At 39.6% G+C, this 24,001-nt stretch overlaps 2 protein-coding genes across 3 annotated transcripts; both read left to right on the top strand.

The window, feature by feature from the left end:
* The first annotated feature begins 1,711 nt into the window (after nucleotides 1-1,711).
* LOC103999926 (protein ESMERALDA 1) lies at nucleotides 1,712-16,645 on the top strand. Of its 2 annotated transcripts, XM_009421829.3 has the most exons (10): nucleotides 1,713-2,361; nucleotides 3,823-3,892; nucleotides 5,115-5,182; nucleotides 5,294-5,382; nucleotides 11,576-11,773; nucleotides 12,918-13,122; nucleotides 13,209-13,376; nucleotides 14,786-14,953; nucleotides 15,046-15,236; nucleotides 15,910-16,645. In XM_009421829.3, exons 1-10 carry the CDS (start codon nucleotides 1,966-1,968, stop codon nucleotides 16,070-16,072), a joined length of 1,716 nt encoding a protein of 571 aa, XP_009420104.2. In that variant the 5' UTR covers nucleotides 1,713-1,965; the 3' UTR covers nucleotides 16,073-16,645. The 2 variants fall into 2 exon arrangements, with proteins under 2 accessions (XP_064986810.1, XP_009420104.2); XM_065130738.1 differs by lacking the exon at nucleotides 15,910-16,645 and having other exon boundaries at nucleotides 1,712-2,361; nucleotides 15,060-15,230.
* Nucleotides 16,646-19,417: 2,772 nt separating this feature from the next.
* On the top strand, nucleotides 19,418-23,298 carry LOC135624341 (probable protein phosphatase 2C 23). The gene is made up of 4 exons (XM_065127839.1): nucleotides 19,418-21,138; nucleotides 21,252-21,365; nucleotides 22,559-22,823; nucleotides 22,910-23,298. The coding sequence occupies exons 1-4, from the start codon at nucleotides 19,564-19,566 to the stop codon at nucleotides 23,029-23,031; spliced, it is 2,076 nt and encodes a 691-aa protein (XP_064983911.1). The 5' UTR covers nucleotides 19,418-19,563; the 3' UTR covers nucleotides 23,032-23,298.
* Nucleotides 23,299-24,001: the final 703 nt, after the last annotated feature.

Raw genomic sequence — 24,001 nt, 5'->3', positions numbered from 1 at the left:
TTCCCAACTCATGTGTCTTAGGCACATTTGACTTTACGCCTTCATCATAGCGGATTTACCTTCATATAAGTCAAGTAATCCCGACTCACGCGTTTTGGGCGCATTTGGGTCCTCCCTCCATCGTGACAAATTTCAGGTCCTTCCGTTGTGGTAGGCTTCAAGTCATAGTAGATTTTGGGTCCTCCCGTCATGGCAGGCTTCAAGTCCTCTCTCCATCGTGGCTGATTTCAGGTCCTCCTTTTATTATGGTGGATTTCGAGTCCTCTCGCCATGGCGGGCTTCAAGTCCTCCCTTTGTTGTGGTAGATTTTGAGTCCTCCTACCATGGTAGATTTCATATCCTTCCTTTGTCATGATGGATTTTGGGTCCCCTCAAAGTTGCGGGCTTCAAGTCCTCCCTCTGTTGTGACGAATTTCGAGTCCTCCTACTATGGCAGGCTTTACGTCCTCCCTCTGTCGTGGCAGGCTTCAAGTCCTCCCTCTATCATGGCAGATTGCATGTTCTTCCACCATGGTGAATTTCAGGTCCCCTTGTTATGACGGTCTTCAAATCTTTTGTCCATCGAAGTGGATTTTAGGTCCTCTTGCCATGGCAAGTTTTGGTTCCTCCCACCATAACAGGCTTCAATTCCTCTCTCCGATGTGGTAGATTTCTAGTCCTCTTGCCATTGTGGACTTCAAGTCCTCCCTCTACTGTAATAAATTTTGGGTCGTCCCTTTGTCGTAGCAGATTTTTGGTCCTCTCATTATAGCGAGCTTCAAGTCCTCCTTTTGCCGTGGTAGATTTCGAGTTCTCCCTCCATTATGACAGATTTTGGGTCCTCTTGCTGTAGTGGGCTTCAATCCCTCAGACACTCTAAGTAAGTAATCCGAAACGCCCAAATATGAGTTGGAGTAGTTCAAAAAGAATCTTTTGTATTGGATTTAAGATGTTTTTTTTATATATTAGAGAATAAGAATATAATTTATAATTTTTTTTAATTTATATTTAATTTTTTTATATCATAATGGTAAGAATGAAGTTGGGGATTGTCTTCTTGTTAAAATAAAAAAAAGGAAGCTTGTGATTGCTACGACATGTTTTGAATGTTGTCGGGTAACGAGCTGATGGTTTAATCTAAAAAATAGGTACTAAATAAGAAGATGTCACGAACATGTGTACTTCACGAGGCCAAAGACTCCTTTATTGGGCACAAAATGTGATGATGACATTTCGTTCTCGGCTTCTTGATGATAACATTCACGTCACTAGGAATATATTCTTAATTATTTAATGTTTTCATATGAGACAGCTTTCAAGATGGCCCGAAGAAGGGAAAGACTTGATAGTTATATATATATATATATATATATATATATATATATATATATATATATATCCAAATAGGCAGAATCCTGAAAATAATATAAAATGAAAAGAATTAGTAAGCATTGTAATTAATATCAAATAATTTATTTATTTATTTTTTAGAGGGGGAAAAAATATTGTATTAAAAATTAAATCGAAGAGTACAAAATTCTTGTAAGATTGTAGTAACTAGTTTTTTTATGCAAAAAAAAATAGTTTACATAATAAGCATCAAAAGAATAATGATTTATCTATAATAATTTTAATATATTTTTATAGTTAACCTGAAAACGTTGATACGAAAGTAACCCAATACATGAGGGTTTCTCAATATATGGAGGGGTGCGTTGACCGCCTCTCCACCAATGAAGTCACGTGTGTCGCCTCGACACCTGCGTGGGGTCCCAACACCGCCTTCACGGGTGCAGTCACCGCCGCCCTCTCGCCCCGTCCCCGTCTCACCACCCTCTCCTCGCTTTCTCTGCTCCCAAGAAAAGAATACAACAACCGCGGGAGCCACGAGGCTCCCCCGCCCCACAAATCCATCCCCCCGAGTCGAACCATCGATCGAGAGAGGGCGAGCGAATCGGAGCGGAGCGACCCTCGTCCGTCGATGCTATGCAGTATCACGCCTACAACCGCCTGGGGAGCGGCGGGGGCGGGGGCGGCGGCGGAGGGGGGACGCCGTCTCCGCCGGCGTCACCGCGGAGGTCGCCGAGGATCCACCGGAGGGCGGGGAAGGGCGGAGGCGGGGGTAGGGCGGCGCAGGGGGCGCCGCGCACCATTGCGCAGCGGATGGCGTGGATGCTCCTCTCCTTCCTCCTCCGGCGTCAGGCCATCTTCCTCTTTGCGCCGCTATTGTACGTCGCCGCAATGCTCTTCTACATGGGCACCGTGCCCATCGACAGCGTGCCCCGCATCATCTCCCGCTCCGCCCCCGGCTCTGTCTACCGGAGCCCCAAGCTTTACGAGCGCCTCCGCCCCGCCATGGATGCCGATAACTCCTCCGACGGGGTCAGTTATTGAAGCCTAGTTAACGCTCTTCTGATTCTCCTGCTCTGAATTGATTTGGATCCGCGCCCCTTTTTCTTCTTGTATTTTCTTTGGGTTTGTCTCTTCTCGGGAGTTATAACGCTGCGGTTTCTATTTTGGATCATTTAGATTCGTGGTGTTGTCAGATTTTGCATCTTTCCTGCGAACCTAAGAGATGCCTAAGCATGAACTGATATGGAACGATCATAACCTCGCCGGTACAATTGCTTCATCGCATCTTCAATGCCCATAATTGAGTTGGAACTCTTGTCCAGATTGTAAAATGACAATGCAGCTACTCTAGATGTTTCCTGATAAAACCTAATTCATCAAGCATTGATTTCTCTCTCTCTCTCTCTCTCTCTCTCTACTGTGCCAGGTTCAGCTCTATAAGATTTTTGTTCTGCCATTCATTATGCTTATGGTAGGATCCATGTGTTGTGGTACTTATGGCTATTAAAGTCGACTAGGGATCACCAGTAAAAGAATCATATGGTGTCCTTATGCAGCTGTAAAACTAGGAGCTAGAAGTTTTCACTTGAAGATGATGTTATCACGACAGTAGGCATGAAATAGCAGTTAATGTTGATGATGTATACAACATAGGCTGATCTAGGATTCCGTGATCTCCTTTCTCCACACCTGTCATCTCACCACAACAGGGACACACACACAATAGGTAAGATGCAAGAACAAAAGAACTCTAGTTAGACTTCTCTGCATCTGAAATAAAATAGTGTTGATAGTTTCTTTCTTTTGTATGCATGTTCACATACCAGAATTGAAAAAGTTTAGTTTATCTCATTGCATATCTTCAAAACTAAACATGACTTTCTTTCTCTGTCCTTTTAACTGAAGGCTGGGCTCCTGTCTACCATTTTAGCTCATCATAGTTCGATGCCAAAATTGTTGAATGGTGTCATTTTTTTTAGTTACTAATATACTGGAGAGAAGTAATTGAGCTAAAGATTATAAATAATGCTAACTCTGTCAGAAAAACACATGATGCCAGCAAAATGAAAAACAACATGTGTTTAGGCATCCAATGGTCTACATGAAAATAATCCAAGACATTTGCAAATGAAGGGCATGTTCCAAAACGTATATTTCTAAATTGGAACCAATTGAAAGTGATGCCCTAGGAGAATAAGGATAATGTTATATCCCGGATGCACTTCAAAATACTTTTTAGGCATTGGAAGCAATTGGAAGTCAGATGTACTTGTGTTGGATTTAGCTGCACCTGTTAATACAAAGTTGATAATTATTCTCATGTCTCTCCCACCAAATAATGTTCATTTTGACAATTTAATTTTTTTCATTTTCATTTATTAATACTAGTATGGATTATGATTTTTATTGAAACTATATCCCCTTGTTGATGAAGTAACTCTTGGTAAAAAATTTCAGCTAGTGACTAAAAAATATTGTATATTTTTGTAGTTAGCAACTGTGTGGAAGCACTCTTTCAAAGGTGGCGGGTGGCGACCCTGTTTACACACATCTAATGATGGTACAGTTACTCATTGAATCTTTCTATTGCTCTTTTTTTCCTGGAGAATAATATCTAACGCGTTAAAGAAAGTTCACTTGTGCTTTCAAAGAATAGCATAACAAATTTTATAACTCATTGATGCTCCTGATTCAGTACTTTATCTTGAAATATTATGTAGTAATTACTAAGAATTGTTTTTTTAAATGATCCTTTGATCTTAACTTTTAGATTAATATTAAAATACTTAATGGAGTTCCTTTATCCTTTAATGCCAAGATCTAATTTGAGAGATAATCATGATATTCTTTTAAGATCTATTGGTAAAGAAAAGGTGAAACTACAAAACCACTTGGAATTATATCATTTTCTTGGATGTCTTGAGGTATTCTTTCTGGAACACATGCACTAGAAAGAGGATTATACTGTGGAATGCCCTATTGTATGAGCCATAAAAGTAATTGAACTGATTGTAACCACAAACTTATGACTTATTTAAGAACAGAAAAATATACTTGTAATCATGGTTTGCAGTACCGGTCCGTACCGCCCGGTATGGGCGGTACGTACTGGTCCGATAGACTTTCGGTACGCGGACCATATGTTACCATTCCGACACTGTAGTAGCACTGTAGCAGCACTGTGTAACTGTAGCACTGCTACAGTGCTCGGCACGCCTGAATATACCGCTCGGTACACCTGGGTGTACCGAGCGGTATACCGTACCGTACCGGTACCGAGCCCAGATCAAAACTCCGGTACGGTACGGTATTACGAACCTTGCTTGTAATCTCAGCTTAGCATTATCATGCTATGTTAACTATGTTAAGAAGTGTTAATTAGGGGCATACAATTCTTGACAAGTGTGTCCCCAATGAACTTGTACATGTGTCACTCAATAAGCACTTAAATAAAATCTTACTATTGCTTCAAAAATTAATTATTTGATTTAGAACTGGAAAAGAAACTAAACTTAAAACCCATACGTAGAGATTGTGAACATTATGAGTTAACTTTATAAATGCTATGAATAAACTTTCAGCTTAATTTATATGTCACCTTCAATTAATCTCTTCCTTCATGGTATTCATCTGATTGATTATCGGAAGTCTTGACTTGTATAGCAATCAGTTTTTTCTTTCCTCAAGATCTTGGTTGATTTTTACAATCTTTAACAACATTTTTCCTGATTTATGTATAATTGGTTACTTTACTGAAGACATCTTTTGTTTATTTTATGCAGCTTTGCCTGATTCAAATGGCTACATATATGTTGAGGCAAATGGTGGCTTGAATCAACAGAGGACTTCTGTTGGTCCCTTCTTCTCCATGATGAATACTCTATTTTTCTTATCTTCCATTCCTGGTTATGTCATTTTGCAGTTTTTGGCTCCTATTTATACCTTTTATAATCTTTTGCAGATATGCAATGCGGTTGCGGTAGCAGGATATCTGAATGCAACACTTGTTATTCCTTATTTCCACTATCACAGCATTTGGAGAGATCCTAGGTTATCACCAATATCTCTGTCTCATAGTTTTCGTTTGTCATTACATTTATGACCATTCGTTATTCTGAGAAAAGAGTTTTCATTCTTTTATAAACACCCTCCATCCTATTTTGTTTTAACAACTTGGCTATCCTGGATGTAAAGGTTGCATTTTTGCCGCAAATGGATCCACTGTATACATCTTTACCCTGAATCTTGGGTTTTTTTTTTTCTGACCAAGACACAAGAACCCAACTATTTGAGGTTGGCTCCGTACATCTTTTACCACCATCGAGTGAACCCATGTTCATATGAGATCTGACAATTTTATACTAGTTATAAGTTATCAGATGCGACCTTCCTTTATCTAACCTTAGATCGAAAAAGATATAACAATATTGACACACAGGTAGGTGGATGACAATGAATCACAAGTATGATTGGCATTTATTGAATGGTTTACTGCTTGGTTTGATAATGGATGTTTGTCGCTGTGTGCTACCAAATTTAATTCGTTGTTGGATTTGTTAACTAAGTTACAAATAATAAGTTTCTGTTATTCATGCATACTTGTGATGCTTCTATTTGGGATTCTCTTTCTGGTAGTTAAATACTGCTACCTAGTGTTTATCTTGTCCTGATATGGCTACATCTTTCTTTCACTTTAGCTTTTTGGACATGCCTATTGTCCTGCTGGTTTTGATAACATCATCTTCTTTGAGAAATGTCAATCCCATACATGTTTTTATTTCAAAGTGACACTATGTATTTGTGATCGAGGAGGAAAACTAAAAGATCTTGTATTTTGTAAATAAATGATGTAAGGCGTTAATATGTCTATATCTAGAGTCTAGGAGGAAAACCCAAAAGGTCCATTGTATTTTTGTACATAAATGATGTAGACATTAACAATTTGGTATCAAACAAATGGCTCAGAACTACTGAATTAAGTAAATAGAAACCAGTCATAAAAAGATCTTCATGTGGTATTTAAGACCAAAAGCTAGTGAAGGGGCTTGACTTTGGGCTGAGAATTCAACCATCTTTATTAACATGTTAACATGTGTCCTTACAAAATTTTCCCATACGAAGTGGTTTTGTGGAGGGTTCAGTCAATCTCATTTTTTTCTCTTGGCATTCTTGACAATAGGTCCTCAGTTTAGTTTGTTGGTGCAGAATGTTTTGGCTATGATTCCTGTCGCAATCAAGCTGCAAGTTATATTGGCTACTAGAACATTGAACAAATATCAACTTCATAAATTGCCCAAGGATCCATAATTATGGACATAGGTTCTAGATTCTAGGCATTTGGTCAACATTTTTCATTCTTCATTACAGATATATTGGTGGCAAGCTTTTTCAGTTTGGTATAGTTTTAGGAAAGATGCAAGGGTGTTAGAACCCTTATAGATTCTAAACTTGGGATTGATCTCTTTAGGGGATCGGCCTTCTTGGAACTCTATAGGGGTTCCTCCCTCCAAATTGTTGCTTAAAGGCTACAGAAAAGATTCATCTATTGCTTATGAAAAGAGATGGAATACATGACTATTTGTAGGGCTTCTAAACCCTAACTCATAATAGGACTCTTACTTAAGACTCCTACTTCTAATCAACTCCTAATAGGACTCCTACTCAAGACTCCTACTTCTAACCAACTCCTAATAGGATTTCTACTCAAGACTCCTATTCCTTTACAATTCCTTATTCTTCTCTAAGAAATAACCTCCTAACCCTAGCCGGCCACTTCACCTCTTTAACAGGGGTCGGTTTAGGTAGGTTTTACATGAATGTCTCTCTCAATTAGGACTCTCCTAGCTAGAGTTCTAACAAACCCGCCCTCTTCAAATCAGCCTTGTCCTCGAGGCTGACGATTCATTAATTTTGGGAATTTGATATTCAAGTCATCATAGTTCTCCCAAGCGTCATCTTCTGTTAGTAGGTTTGCCCACTGTATTAGCAATTCAGTAGTGGATCGTCGTCGTCGAGTCACGATCCGTCGATCAATAATGGCACTTGGCTGAGTCTGAAGTTCTCCTTGGGTAGTCATATTTGGTGGGTGGCTTTGGGCTGTCTCCAAGCACCTATTTACAACTTTTGTCTGGCCGTTGATTTGTAGGTAATATGCCGTACTCCTTTTCAATTTAGTACCCTGCATATGGAATAACTTTGTCCAAAATCTGCTCGTGAAGATACAAGTAAAATTTATCATAAGCACAATGCGTCCCTTATAATGTAATTCTTTTGAGTCCCAATTGTAATGAGCCACGGAGCTTGGTGCTTCCTCCAATTTTTTTATAATCTTACTAGTCTCTGAATCTTCCTGTCATTCCATCTTAATATCCTCAAGGAAGTCGCTGGTCGGAAGTGAAATGGCTGAAACTTCAGCTTGCTCGAGTAGCTACGAAAGCGCATCTGGAAGAACATTCTCTTTCCCCTTTTTGTAAGTTATTTCATAATCAAATCCAAGAAGTTTTGTTACCCATTTTTGCTACTCAGGGGATGATATCTTTCACTCCAAAAAGTACTTGAGGCTTTTATGGTCGGTTTTAACTTTTAATTTGAAATCATCGACCAATCAAGTAGGGTCTCCACCTCGTTGCTGCGCGCACAATGGCGAGCATCTCCTTATCATATGTTGACTTATTTTGATGGGAGGGAGATAATGCCTTGCTAGTGTATGCGAGTGGTGGATCATCTTACATGAGAATGGCTCCAATTCCGACTCCAGATGCGTCGGCCTCAATAATGAAGGGTCGGTTGAAATCTAGTAGTGTTAGCACCGGCGTCGTCGTCATGGCTGCCTTAAGTTTGTCGAAGGCAGCGGAGGCTCTGTCTAACCATTGGAAGACATCTTTTTCCAGTAAGAAAGTAAGTAGTGCATTGATCTTTCCATAGTTTTTCACGAACTTACGATAGTAGCTTGTTAAACCCAGAAAGTCATGTAGCAATTTTATGTTCCTCGGGGTAGGCCAGTTTTGCATTGCTTCAATTTTGAAGGGGTCCACTGTCACACCTTCCTCTAATATGATATGCCCAAGATATTCCACCTTCTGTTGAATAAAGCAAAAATTCGTAGTAGTTGTTGTGTGTTCAAAAGGTGGTTTTCGGTATGTCTTCTTCGCACACTCATATTTGATGATACCCGGATCAAAGGTCCAGCTTTGTAAAGATTTGTGCTCCCTTTCATCTAGCAATTCATCTGCTATTGGAGCAGTATAACAGTAAGGAAATTGGTGCAAGTTGCGATAGCAGAATTTTCGTCGAAAAATTTCAGCGGTTTACGATGAAAATTTACAGCAACACAAAATCGTTTTTAGAGATAAATTCCTTAATAGATCAATCTTAGATGGAAGCCAAGATGATCTATGAAGTGTATAAGAAATTTCATTCAAAGAAGATTGCAAATAGATGGGTTAAGGCAACAATATGCGGCTGAAATTTTCTGCAGCACAGATTTTTAAGTATAGTAGATTGGACGTAAAAAATCAGTAGTTTATATTGAGAATTTTTTGATGAAACTAAAGGAAAATCCACTATTATGAAGTGTCAAAACTATCATAAAAATTTCGTAGATATTTGGATAGAAACAACGTAGTATCAAGATCAAACAAACAGTGCTATTTGGTTGAAATTTTACAATGCAGATTTTCAAGTATAGCAGATTAGACATAAAATATCAATAGTTAATATTGAGAATTTTTTGACAAAACCAAAGGAAAATCTACTGTTAGGAAGTGTCAAATATGTCATAAAAATTTCGTAAAGATTTGGATAGAAAAACCACAGTAGCAAGATCAAACAGACGGTGCTATACAGTTGGAATTCTGCAATGTATCTTTCGTCGTAGAGATGAAAACTTTATGACGAAAAGTTTATGCAGAAATATATGAATAATTTTTTTGGGATTTACAAATAAGGATAACTAAATTGCAGCAGCAGTAAGGTAGGAAACCAAAACCTGTTGCAATTCGCGAGGAGATCAAAAGATGATCCGTGGTGGTGGAGATGACGGTGAAATTTGGCGACGATCTTTTAAGTAATTATAGGAATTGCTTTGGGCGATTGTGGAGGGTTGATGGATGGCTGTGGAAGGGCAGCGAGATGCCAAGAACGCTGCTCTGATACTAGGTGGTAGAACCCTTATAGATTCTAAACTTGGGATTGATCTCTTTAGGGGATCGGCCTTCTTGGAACTCTATAGGGGTTCCTCCCTCCAAGTTGCTACTCAAAGGCTGCAGAAAAGATTCATCTATTGCTTATGAAAAGAGGTGGAATACATGACTATTTATAGGGCTTCTAAACCCTAACTCCTAATAAGACTCTTACTTAAGACTCCTACTTCTAATCAACTCCTAATAGGACTCCTATTCAAGACTCCTACTTCTAACCAACTCCTAATAGGACTCCTACTCAAGACTCCTATTCCATTACAACTCATTATTCTTCTCTAAGAAATAATCTCCTAACCCTAGCCGGCCACTTCACCTCTTTAACAAGGGTCGGCCTAGGTAGGTTTTACATGAATGTCCCTCTCAATTAGGACTCTCCTAGCTAGAGTCCTAACAAAGGGCACCTTAAGCAGCATTGTACAACTGTGTTAATGGCTCGTCTTAGTTCTTTATTGGTAACTAATTATAAGGTTGATTCCAAATTGTGAACAGTGATTACAATCGGCGCTCGGGCGCTCACCTAGGCGCTCGAGCGAGGCAAGGCGAGGTGAGGTGAGGCCCGAGCACCTCGCTTCATTTCCAAGCGGTGCGCTTCAAAGAGGCGTCGCCTGGGCGCTCGCCCGAGCCCAGGCGTTGCGCACTTCGGGTGAGCGCCTAGGTTAAACCAGGCAATCGAACTAGATTTTTAGGTCTGGTTGGTCTCCGATGCTTTAGTTGGTTCAATCGAACCAACTAAATCACCGATATCAGGCTCCCTCTCGCGATTTCCCCGACTTCCCTAACCCTAACACTTGCGATTTTGTCGTCGAGATTTCTTCTCCGTTGTCGCTACTCTCTGCTGCCGCCGCCACTGTCGTTGCTCGCCGCTACTGTCGCTACTCGCTGCTGCCATAATCTCGCTCACCGCTACTATTGCCGCTCCCGCTGTCGCCACCGCTCGCCGCTGCCGCTGTCGCTTGCCGCTCTCGCTCCAGCTACAGCTGTCGCTTGCTACTGCTGTCATTGCCTCAGCAGCCTCGGTCTTCTCACACTCTTCTCACTATATAATTAACAGTATATTAACAGTATACTGCTAACTGTATACTAATATTAGTATTTTATTTATTAGATTAATAATATGTTATTTTGATTTTAATACTATTAATTTTTATTTATTTAAAATTATTGTTAGGTTTCAGAATAAATGGCAAGTGTACAGAACAATTCAATAGATTTGATGTAAAATTTTATTGTTTTGATTTTTGAGACTTTTTATTAATATGACATTGTGATTTTGTACCCGATTTTCTTAATTTAATAATATTTTTTATTTAAATAATTATATTTTTTTAATTATATTATATATTTTTATATTTTAGCGTCTCGCTTCGCTCGGGTGAGCGCCTCGGGCGTTTTTGGACCTTAGTGCCTTTTAGCGCCTAGCGCTTTTTAAATCACTGATTATGAAAAAAAATTAAATTTTGCTTATCCAGATTATGGACTGTCATGTTGATAGACAGGGGTTCGACTTGTACCATGCCATTGACACATGACCAAACCAATTTTTGGCTTGTGCCAGCTAGCATGGCATGGCACGTACACAGCCAGAAAGGTATTATTGGGCTACTGTACTTCAAGATTGCAAAAACATGATCCAGATGATTTTGGTTGTTGCCAACATTCAAGTGCAATTTTTTATGCTAAGTGATTTGCATAGGGAAGAGGAACAGGGTCAGATTTGAGGATTGGTGCATTGTTTCATTCTAAACCTCTAACATTTTGTTCCAGAAACAGAGTCCTGTTATAAATATTCCAGCATCCTCACATATATTTGCCTAAACCTATGTAGTTCTTTTAACTGTTCTATTATGACGTACTTTCTTGCCTTTGTTTTGTATTCTAATCATGTTTCTTGTCCTTTTAAATATTGCTTGATCTAGAAGTTTTGTATATTCATGTATTAGTTACATGAATAATCAGGCTATCATTGAAACTGCTTGTCTGTGCCTCATTCATTTGTCAAAAGATTTAAGATGTTTTGTCTGACATATTTGACAATGGTTCAGCAAATTCAATGACATCTACGATGAGGATCACTTCGTCAATACTTTGAAAAGTGAGGTGCAGGTAGTTCATCAGGTTCCTGAATATATAATGGAGCGATTTGGTCACAACTTGAGCAATGTGTTTAACTTCAAGATAAAAGCTTGGTCCTCTATTCAGTACTATAAGGATGCTGTTCTTCCTAAGTTGGTAGAGGAAAAGTTAGTACTTTATTATTTTTATCATTTTCTCGTAATTTACAGTTCGAAGGATTACCTAGACATTTGCATTCTATTGTGGTTTTCCCCCTTTATTTTGTATTTTCTTTGTTAGTGTTCTTTATCATATTTGATTTGTTCATATATTTTTTATAACTCAGTTGTATAATGTATTGCTGCATTTTCAGTTTTAGGAAAGTTATGTGATAGTAGCAAGTTGGTCGTTTTATTTTTTATAAGTATGATATTTGAAGTTATGCTATCTAATGTTTACATTTGTATTTGTTTAATATTGTTTTTTCTATCCTTGTGCTTGTTACCAAGATACAGGGGCTTGTAATATTATTAAAGACAGAGGAGTTATTCTATAAGTTATATAGAAAACATTTTTAGACATCACAATTTTGGAGTATAAAATAATAATCAAATTTAAAACCATAAATTTGTCCAAACATTAGGGTAAATGAGGCATTAGAAAAAGCCATAAAGAGGATGAAAATGGTAAGAGTATAGGTCTTAATCGTATTCCTTTTGAAGTTTGGAGGATTTTATGAGATCAACAAGTAGTTCACTTCGAGGTCAAAACTGAAACATCTTGATTCTAGACTGAAATCAAACACAAGGACTAAATTTGGTTTAGTATTGGACTGCTACATTTCTGGTATACCAGTCCATACCCCTCGGGATCACCTGAAGAAGATAAAATGCTGATCAGTGCAATGTGTATTAATCGATATTTGGATCTATGGGTATTGTTATATTTGAAAGTTACACCAACTTGTACTTCCCGATATCACTGAAAAACATAAATGTTGATCAGTATTTAGCCATATATTTCAGTATTGATCGTTGGTTGCATTGGTACATAGTGGTTGTACACACTGGTCAGATGGTCAGATCTGTATGTAAAACCTTGGTTTCTATTTACTAGTTTACTTAATAAATATCTAATATCTAAAAGAACCCTGATGATTGCATAGATGGCAGTATTGATGACATAAGTTGCAATATGTATTGCCTGCAAGAAAGCTAATACTGTTATAATTTGAATTCTTATAATGCATAAAGATACATGTAGTTCTGCTGTTATGACATACAACCATGATAATTCTGTTATCACTTAACAATTGTCTTTAATATGGATCAGGTTTATCAGGATATCTCCTTTTGCAAATCGGTTGTCATTTGATGCTCCTTCCACGGTACAGCGCCTAAGATGCTTGGCAAATTTTGAAGCATTACAGTTTTCAAATCCTATAGCAACTTTGGCTGAAAACTTGGTCTCTCGAATGAAAGAACACAGTAAAGATAATGATGGGAAATATATTGCAGTGCATCTTCGTTTTGAAGAGGTAAACATGAATTCAAAATAGCTTTGTTTTTGCTGAATCTTATGTCATTCAGTTGATATGATTGGTGTATTTTACCTCTTTTCCAGGATATGGTTGCCTTCTCTTGTTGTGTATTTGATGGTGGTGAAGAAGAGAAACAGGAGATGAATGCTGCAAGAGAGAGAGGTTGGAGAGGAAAATTCACTAAACGTGGTCGTGTCATTCGACCTGGGACAATTAGGATAAATGGAAAATGTCCATTAACACCTTTAGAGGTATAGCTTTCTTTCTAATTAAGTCAAGGGCTGGTTACTTTTGACATTTGAATGATCTGGTTGATGGTCGTTTAGTATCCTATAAAAACATTACTGCCATTAAGGTTCACTGAATGGCATGAACCTAACTTAGGAAGGAAATACGAAAAAACTCACTAAAATTAAAGAATTTATATGCACAAGACTAGTTTTATGATGATTATTGTAGGTGATCAAATTGATACATCACATGGCTCATACAAACATGAAACAGTAATGGCTTACTTATTTCATCGTAGATTTTCATCTTGTTGGTTTCCTCTCTATATTTCCTCTCATTCTGGCTATGTAACTATGATTCTTGTCATTGCCTCTAGAGCTCCCTTGGCTACAGATCAGGTGTGTATGACCTGAATTGTTGAACCGCATAAGGCACATGTATTTGAGATCCAATTTCTTTATGGGAGAACTTTCAAATATTTCTATACTAATATTGGGATATACCTAGTTGCTATTTGTTAATCATTGCTTTTTTCATGTCATTCTTTTGAGATGTCATATTGGTCAAAATATACTACTGTCAGGGACATAGCCTGAAATGGACAACAACTATTCTCCGGTTCTTGCTGCATTATTGATTTGATAATATGGCGAGATCTTTTGATTATATGGCCTCTCATGGTTAGATCATTGGAATTGACTGCAAGAGTGTTCATTGCATGATGAAGTCTTTTCAGCACACCTTTTACTCTTGCCACTTAAGATCTTTTCTGGTTTTTTCACAAACTTTGATGGAAGACATCATTTTCTGAATAATTACCATCTGTAGAAGCAATTGATTAAATTCCTCGTCTTTCTAGTCAAAATTCTACTCATCCATTAGTTTGGTAGTTGAAGAACAAGACTTTATATAGTCTATCATGCAGAACTACATATATCAATGAGGATTTGACTAGTCAACCTTATCTTCTGCACAAATATTCTAACAAGTGAAGTTTATGATTTTACTTCTAGATAATTATTTGCATAAACAAGGTAGGTTCCTGCAGGATTCTATTACGGTAGTAGGTTGGAGATACAAGCAAATATAATGGAGTTGGAATGGCATTCCATGACATGCTAAACATTATGCATAGACAGCTGGCTATCATGCCTTGTGCCATGGGCAAAGATTCAGTCTTCAGGTTGACATGGATATGTGAGCCTAAAGTAATTCTAGTTTTAAAAGTAATATTAGATGGATTGGTTTTTAGTCTGCTTCATGAACATTAAGCAGCTAAAATCAGTTACTGCTTTCTCAAACTTCAATTTGTTATTTTCTTTTCTCCATGAATTAGCAAAGATGCTCAAAGATGTAGTTTTATTTGGTCATCCTAAGCATTATAATATGCTTGACTATCTTCCAATTATCACTTCATATATGTCATCAGGTTGGTTTGATGCTCCGCGGCATGGGCTTTGGTAACAATACTGCAATTTATTTGGCTTCTGGAAAAATTTACAAAGCCGAGAAGACTATGGTTCCGCTTCTTGAAATGTTCCCCCTTCTACAAACTAAAGAAACATTAGCATCAACAGAGGAACTTGCTCCATTCAAGGTGTTTAGATTCTGTTCCTTGTTCTCTAAGATCGTATGTAGTTTTATCTATTCTTTTCACCATAGTTTGCTTTAAATTGACAATGCTTGCAGAACTATTCCTCCAGGATGGCTGCAATAGACTACAGCGTGTGCCTTCACAGTGAAGTATTTGTGACTACTCAAGGTGGAAACTTCCCTCATTTTCTGATTGGCCATAGGAGATACTTGTATGGTGGGCACTCTAAGACTATCAAACCTGACAAGAGGAAGCTAGCATTATTGTTTGACAATCCAAATATAGGGTATGTCTGTTCATCTTCCTAACATTGTTTCATTAGATTTTATCAAGTATGCTCTTTAGTATTTGTCATTTTCAACTCAGGTAGTTATGATATGACTGTGTAGAAACTTGATGGACACACAAAGAGACAATACAACAAATGCATGTGCATGCAACACCCTTTCTTGTGTCCAGATGGTGTAGGGGTATCAAGAGCAAGTTTGTATCGTAGATTCTGACAATCAGGTGTTTTGTTCCATTTTAAAGTTAAATGGCAGCATAAATTTTGTAGCCTGTGGCCAGTTTCTACCTAGAGTCTGGAAACCAGGTGTTTCATGCCTTTCCATTGAGATCCGGCAGTCTAATATCCTGTAGCCTGTAGCCACACCCACATTTGGGATTCATTTTGCTTGTGAAAGTTTTCTACCTAATGATAGTATTTGGGATTATAAAAAGAAAGGTTCTTTGCCAGGCTTTTTTTTGAGAGAAGTTTCAAGTAGCACTCAATTGTTTAAAATATTCATACGGTGCTTTTATTCATCTTCGACTTCCAATAATTACTTAGAAAGGCAACCATGATGACTGTTTTTAATCCTCATTATCTTTTGACTTAGTTTCGTTCCTTGCACTAACATTCCCTCCATGAACCTTTGCACCTTATATGATGTAATACCTTCTACCTACTTGTTGAACAGATGGAAGTCCTTGAAGCGGCAATTACTAAATATGCGAGCTCACAGTGATGCGAAGGGAATGGAGATGAAAAGACCAAGTGACTCATTATACACATTCCCGTGCCCTGACTGCATGTGCCGCTTAAACAAAACAGAAGTTTCAAAGTCTTCCTCGGCTCGATAGTATCGGTTCAGGAAATTTTGGCTAAACATTTGAAATGATTCACCTGATATTGAAATTGGTGCATCGTCCATTCTTTCATTGGATTCTTAAGAAAGCACAACGCCATTCCAAGTTGGCAGCCTCCATTATTTTGAGCGCGTAGTTGCTAATCTTTACAGCCTGGGATTACTAGATTTTGTATAGTTGATTTGTTGATTGAAGGGAACCTCATCATTGTTTCCCGGGCGCTGACTGACACTTGGACTTGCATCCACAACCTCTGGTACCGAAGCCTGGAAGCCGTATTGGTGCTCAGCGTCAGCAGAGGCTTGTACATTACTCGAATTCTTTTTCACTTAATATGCAAATATTTGCATAGAGGGCAAATCTGGAGTCATCCAACATGTGGGACAGCAAAACCTTTTGTCTTTCTCTGTTGTAGCTTGATCTTATTCTTTGAACACTTGGGTGTCATCCTTGTTTTGTCTAGCTTTAGGATACTCACCTCACGTGGAGGAGGAGGAGGAGGAGGGTGAGAAGCAAAATCACTGTATGGGCATGTGAGGTTATTCAAAGTTTTCCCCATTGTTTTCAGTTTTTGGTTATGTAATTAATGACAAAACATTTGGCTGCTAACTGATGAGAATGCTTAGAGCAGAGGAGTCGGGCGATTGGAAGTGAGGATGTTCTCAAGGAGTGGTTGGTTTTAGGAAGCCCAAGCCCTTCTTGATGATGACCATTGAGATGGATGGATGGATGGATGGGTAGAAGAGCTTGTTACTTGTCAAAAGCAGACTTTGGCTACTGTTATTGGTGTCTTGTGATGCTGATATCCAAATGGACGACCATCCACAGGCAGGCACGTGTGAAGATTGACTCCTTCTGTTGGTGGGGAGGGGCGCGCGTGTGCGTGTAAAGTAAGGAGAGGTCAGTCAGGGCAGTGGAATGGAAAGGTGGCAGTGGCCGATGGACTTATTCCACTTGGACCTAAATGCTTATAAGGAAGGTGGAGTTGAAAAGCCTCACAATGCGTTTCACAATTGAGCTTCCGTCCCTCCTTTTTCTTGATCTTACAACAACAGATTTAGGTTTTCCATTGGCTCCTTTCAACTCTTGTTGATGTTGGTGGTGGGTCACCACCACTCTCTCTTTCACTCAGCTTGGGTGTTGGATTGTCATCATCATGTTTCCACCCACTTCTACCCGCGACCCAACCTGCCTGGGTGTCACGAAAGATCCACCAGATGCAATACACTATTTATTTATTACATGAAATGTTTTATTTATATATATGTATATATATATATATATATATATATATATATATATATATATTACAAAACAAAGCAAAGAAACAAGGAAAGAAATCCACGTGGTTTGAACATTCAAAGATTGGAAGCAGTAAAAGAGAAAAGACTTTTCCCCGTTTTGCTCGTTGCCTTTTGACTCGAACAAAATTCAACCTCAGCTACCGTTGACAAACAATATGATTATTGGACGTTGTTCGGATTCACATAAAAGTCAAAAGTGTCTCATGCCGGGATTCTTTGTCTCACCCACCCCCTGTCCTGTCCTTCAAATCTCACTTGGCAAAACGTTTCACGTTGTAAACTGACATATTTTAGTCTCCCTGTGGAACATTAAATAATATGATATTGTGCCACCGACGAGTCATTTGAATTTGTGTACATGGAGATTATTCTTACAGAGAAATCGATAAATATCTGCTTGAGATATTATTCACTCAAAGTTGTCAACGCGTGCTAGTATTAAAATTTTCTTTTGTCCATCCTGTGAATTTTATAAAATCGAAGAACCTATTCTAGGTTGAATACATTCATGTCAATATCATGCAATATTAAAATATTTATATATACATACATACATACATACATACATATATATATATATATACTCGATCTTTATCAAGTACTTTTAATTTTTTTTAATATTTATTTAAACTCGATACATGATGATCTATTGAGAATGAATACATTGGCATGGATGTATCAACGTGATAACATTATGAACTCTCACTCATATAATATCGATATACATAATTACTAATCCTTACTAATATAAATATCTAATACACATATTATATAATTCTGAAATTAAATGATCTTCAAGCTGGTAGAAGATCACCATGAAATGAAATGAAATTATGTGAGAACAAATATGAAATTAAGAACCACATTGCTGAATTCAGTAGGCTCTTTGACATTTGACCTCATGCAGAATTCCCACACAGGAGAAGAAATTAATGAATACATACCAAAGTCTGCGATCATGACGACTCAACTGCATTAATGGCAATGATCAAAAACTTCCAAGAAGAGTGACGCTGATGTGAGTCCCCCACCCACCTCCTCCTTTCCCCACCAAGAGATGATACACCTTCAACTCTCCATCGGGATGAAAGGCCAGTAATGATTCATTGCATCCCACCATCATTTTATGGTGCCGCTCTATCATCTTTCTCTCTCTCTCTCTCTCTCTCTCTACTAAACTTGGCAAACCCCAATCAAACTTATTTATTTCTAATAATTTAATTAATTTATGTAGAAAAATATAATTTCCTTTTTTTCAATTGATAAAGATAAAACGAATACGTATACCACAGTCAGTATATTGTTTTAGGTGCAAATATTCTTAATTTGAGATCCGTGACTATCATCTCCTTAATGTTTTAGATTTAATTTTTCATCATTTTGATGATAATACTACTGACTTAAGAAAGAAGCCCAAAGAAATATTTTTTGAATATATATATATATATATATATATATATATACATATATAATTTTAGTTATATAAAGAAATAAGACTCATAATATATAATATTCGGATGGCCGCTCGTGGTAGGCTCAAATAATGAGTCGGAGAAGGCATAGAACATCAGCTGGTTCAGCTCCAACGCAAGGCAGCAATACTGACGATGGACGACACTCTACGTGTCGACTAAATTGGGAACCAGACGACGTGTCGACGTCTGGTTTGACAAAGAGGCTTTTGGTGCTCCGGGAGTGAGGAAGGGTCTATAGTTCACCGAACACGTGTTGCATTGACTTTTGATCACGCGGCTCGCCTGAATACGAAGCCTCGTCGCGTCGGATGGCGGCTGTCGAGTTGAGTCCCGCGGGAAGCAGCCGAAATGGACCCTCGATGGATCTCCGTGATCTTGTTTAGATTACTCTAATCCAAAGACTAATAGCCGCGGACTTTGGTTCTCAAAACACACGCCCGTGGTCAACGCCATTATTACGATCACCCCCTCCCCCGCCACCACCACCACCACCACCCGGCCCGAGAGTTTTTTCAACCACCTGTCTCACTCTCGAAGGTCAACGCCCCCTCCTTCCACCTATTTTCTCTCTGTTTCCTTTCCTTTCTCCTTTCCCCACTCCTTCCACTTATCTTTCCCTTTGCCATTAGGGCTTCCACTCTCTCTCCTTTACTTCACGTAGAAAAGGACTCACCTTTGTCTATCTCCAGCTTCGGCTTCGCCTTCGATGGGCAACGGGCTCGCGGGGCTCGCCCACTGCTACTCCGGTGGCGGACGCCGCCATGGCTCAGCCGCTGTGTCTTGGGACCCGTGCGACGAGGGGCTAGGCCACTCCTTCTGCTACCTCAGGCCTGACGCTGCCTGTGGCGTCTCCGGTCGCCCCTCCGCCACCGCCGTCGCCAAGGTCCACAACTTGGAGGAGACCACCACCTTTCGGTCCATCTCCGGGGCCGCGGTGAGCGCCAACGCCTCCACCCCGCTGTCGACGTCCCTCCTCGACTTCGCCGGCCCTACCGCGGCTTCCGCCTTCGAGAGCTCCACCTCTTTCTCCTCTGTCGCACTCCAGCCTGTCCCGCGCTTCTCCGGGCCGCTCTCCGGCCCGCTTGCCGCCGCCGACCGGGGGTTCATGTCGGGCCCCATCGAGAGGGGTTTCATGTCCGGGCCGATCGAGAACCAATCCGCTCTCTTCTCTGCCCCCTTCGAGAAGGCCCCGTTCTTCTCCGACCAGCTCCGGCGCAGCCTCTCGCGCCGCCTCCCGAAATCCGGCCGGGCCGCCGCGCGCTCTATCTTTCGTGGGCTTACCAAGGCCATCGCGAGGACCATTTCCACCACCGCCTACGGCCACGGATCCATCGTCGCGCCCGTAAAGGGGTCGAAATATTCCCACTCGGCCGACGGCGGAATAACGAATCCGCGCGGGTGCAGCGGTCGTAGCATCGTGGAGGCGACACAGTGGTCGGATTCGCTCGACTCCTTAAGCGGCAGTCTCCATTGGGCGCAGGGGAAAGCCGGGGAGGACCGCGTCCAAGTCGTCGTCTCGGAGGACCACGGTTGGGTCTTCGTCGGCATCTACGACGGCTTCAATGGCCCCGACGCCACAGATTACCTCCTTTCCAATCTCTACTCGGCTGTACAGCGAGAGCTCAAAGGACTACTTTGGGACGACAAAGATGACACCTTTTGCCATGAGGCTTTTGATGATTCGGTCGCTCTTGCGGCCGCCGACGAATTTAATCCCACTGTTGCAGCGAATTGGACATCAAACACTCGCTGCTGCAAAGAAGACAGACATCACAGGAGGAAGCTAAGAGGTGCTGCCAAGAAGTGGGAGGAGAAACACCGGAGACAGAGATGCGAGTTTGAGAAGGAAAGGTTGGAGTTTGACAGGAGGTTGAAGGAGCAACTAAGCAGGGCGAGTCCCGATCACGCTGTGAACCACTCACAAGTGTTGAAAGCTCTCTCTCGATCTCTCAGGAACACAGAAGACTCCTTTTTGGACATTGCAGACAAGATTGGTTCCGAGAATCCTGAGCTTGCGCTCATGGGTTCGTGCGTCTTGGTGATGCTAATGAAGGGGGAAGATGTATATCTGATGAGTGTGGGTGATAGCCGTGCAATTCTGGCACGGAAGGAAGAACGTGATTTGTGGACCTCGATAGGAAAGGCTAGGCAGGATCTTGAAAGAATTAATGAAGAAACACTCTTTGATCTTGAAGGTCTCAGTGATGGCCATCCATCCAATGAACTGTCAAATTTATCAGCCTTGCAGCTGACTTCTGATCATAGCACTTCAATTGAAGAGGTAAGCAGCTGATACCGGCATTTATTCGGCATCCTTTGTGCTGCAATTTTATGTGGTCTCTCCTTTCCTGAGACTAACCTGAATTGTATGATTTGGTTTGCTTTGCTATTCAGGAAGTTCGAAGAATTAGGAATGAGCACCCTGATGATGCTTCTGCCATTTCAAATGATCGCGTTAAGGGCTCACTGAAGGTCACAAGAGCTTTTGGTGCTGGCTTCCTGAAACAAGTATGTATTCAATATTCCTAACTGCTGCCTAACATTCTGACATCTGATCTTAATGCTTGTAACCTTTCTTCCATTCATTTATTTGTGAGCTGTAATTTAAGATGATGATGGGGCCCTACCTTGTTCGATATAGTCTAAATGTTCCCACAACTCAAGAAAACTAAAGTTATTAGAATCAAATTGGCAATTAATTATAAGCAAAATCATCGGATGCAAAATTAGTTTGGGGAATGGTGGCGTGTGCTAACTGTCTATATGGCAATGAAAGGGGTTAATGTTATGTACAAAGATCTTCAACACAATGTGGTGTGGATCCATAATCCGCTGAAAAAAGTGTGTAGTTGTGTGGAACATATGATTATCTGCCAAAAATGTGTCGTCTGCCATGCGGAGTTTGATCTAAATGTCGCTTATTATGAATATAAGTTGGGATGGTGGGTGTTCTTTTATGATGACTTATGCAACCTGACACTGTAAGGGATTCATATCGTATACAAAAATCTGTGTTGCAATGTGGTGTAAGTCCATAATCCACTGAAAAAAGGTGTGCAGTGTTGTATAGAACATTAGATTATTATTTTTGACACTGATGATTTCTTAGGTTTTACCAAGTGCTGCCCGACCGTGATTAAGTTTCTGTGATTGTTTCCAGATAACCCTAGTTGAGTCAATTATGCTGGCACCATCTGCAAAGCCTTTATAACTTTTATTTCTTTCTTTAGGTGTTTCCTTTTGTACTTTCTTTCTTTTTTCTTCTCCTTCAGGTTCTTTTAAACTTTCTGATAAATTGATGCATTAACTATATAGGCTTTTTAAGAAAATTAATTTCTTACAACTTCAAAAAGTTTGGGTCATTTTCTGGATCAAAAAAGTATATCGATGTCAGGTTGCTTGCCTTGTAAAAAAATCACATGCCTTCTAAACTCTTGGAGTACGAGTTTGAATCAACTTTTTGACAACCATTTGCCTTTTAAATATTGATATAAGCTTTGCGAAATCATTGAACAGCCTTGTGGTCACGGAGATGATGACTTTCTAAGATTGTGCTTAGTATGGAGAATCACGTTAACATAACTTCGGTTGTTATTCTATCCACTGAGTTGCAAGGATTTTTTGCATCTTGATGAAAATTTGTGACTAGTAGAATGCGATTGCTTTTCATTCAAATATGATATCTTGATTTCGCTTTGCAGCCCAAATGGAACAATGCTCTTCTAGAGATGTTCAGAATCGATTACGTTGGGACCTCACCATACATCACATGCAACCCATCTCTGTATCACCACAAGCTCGGCCCAAAAGATAGATTTCTGATACTATCATCTGATGGGCTCTACCAATACTTCACTAACGAAGAAGCAGTTGCTCAAGTTGAAATGTTCATCGCAGCAACACCTGAAGGTGATCCTGCTCAACATCTTGCGGAAGAAGTACTCATCCGTGCAGCTAAGCGTGCCGGTAAATTCCAAATTCTCAACAACACAATTGACATTGTTTGGATGCTTAATTTAAGTCAATTAACATCTCCACATATATTGTTCCAGGTATGGACTTCCATGATCTGCTTGAGATCCCACAAGGTGACAGACGACGATATCATGATGATATCTCCATCATCATCATATCTTTAGAAGGACGAATATGGAGATCTTGTACGCAAACATGAGTACAAAGTTTAAACAAGTCTTAGAGATCCACCAAAAACAGCTCTCAGGTTGTGCTCATGCCATTCCAGTTGAGATTTTGAGGAGACTCAATGCCATGTATAGTCAAGTATTAGGTGCTGTGAAGTTACGAAAGCTGCTTTGAGCAGATCCAGACAGCGATAGTGAGAACACTTCATCTGTATGGTTGTCAACAAGAGTAATTATTTCAAATAATTAGTGTGACCAATTGGTCCATGTAATTCTTTTAAGATGTTGTCTAATTTTCATGTTTTTGCTTCGTTATTACTCACTTACATTGATGAAATTATTGTTATCATTTATTTAAAATCTTGTCCATGTAATATATATTATGAATAGCTCATTCGCATGCGATTAAATACTAAAGAAATAATGAACAGTCATAGTCATAATAAAACATTGAAACAGAAGACAAATTAGGATGGATTGACATTTTATTTGTATGTTTTTTGCTATCTAATCTTGTGTTTCAATCATCTGCAGTTGTCATATCAGAAGTAGAAATAGGTGATGGTGAAATAGTTTGTGATAGCCATCAAACACAAGCATTGCCAGGTGACTTCTTCTATCTTAGTTGGATCAAACACAGTGTAAACAAGTTCATCATTCTCTGGTGCACGCCATAACATGAAACAGTCCTTTTTGTTTGTTGTGATGCAGCATCCTATCCCCATTACAGAAAAAGCATTCCCTTCTTAAACAGGGAACAGTGTGTCTTGTTCACTGCCAACCCTTTACACCTTACTGGTCTGTGATATATGATCCTCAATCAATGATAATTGCTATAGTATTGATTTCAAATTGTCAAAACTAGGTTATTCTCCTTCAGTTGTCATCATTCTCCTGCCCAGCTTTCATCACCTCCTTTTTGGTTGATGCTTCCACTGGATGCCTGTGGGATATGTTCCCTTCTTTGTTCACAATAATACAATACAAAGATGCCTTTCGTTT

This window comes from Musa acuminata, chromosome BXJ2-10, assembly GCF_036884655.1.
Source record: "Musa acuminata AAA Group cultivar baxijiao chromosome BXJ2-10, Cavendish_Baxijiao_AAA, whole genome shotgun sequence".
NCBI classification, from domain to species: domain Eukaryota; kingdom Viridiplantae; phylum Streptophyta; class Magnoliopsida; order Zingiberales; family Musaceae; genus Musa; species Musa acuminata.
Note: the sequence above shows the minus strand (reverse complement) of the source record. Positions and strands in the feature narration are given on the sequence as shown.

Coding starts and splice junctions, on each gene's coding strand:
- LOC103999926 (XM_009421829.3), top strand. CDS start 1,966: ATGCAGTATCACGCCTACAACCGCCTGGGGAGCGGCGGGGGCGGGGGC. Junction 2,362..3,822: donor CCGATAACTCCTCCGACGGG/GTCAGTTATTGA, acceptor ATATTTTTGTAG/TTAGCAACTGTGTGGAAGCA. Junction 5,383..11,575: donor AGCATTTGGAGAGATCCTAG/GTTATCACCAAT, acceptor ACAATGGTTCAG/CAAATTCAATGACATCTACG.
- LOC135624341 (XM_065127839.1), top strand. CDS start 19,564: ATGGGCAACGGGCTCGCGGGGCTCGCCCACTGCTACTCCGGTGGCGGA. Junction 21,139..21,251: donor ATAGCACTTCAATTGAAGAG/GTAAGCAGCTGA, acceptor TTTGCTATTCAG/GAAGTTCGAAGAATTAGGAA. Junction 21,366..22,558: donor GTGCTGGCTTCCTGAAACAA/GTATGTATTCAA, acceptor TTCGCTTTGCAG/CCCAAATGGAACAATGCTCT.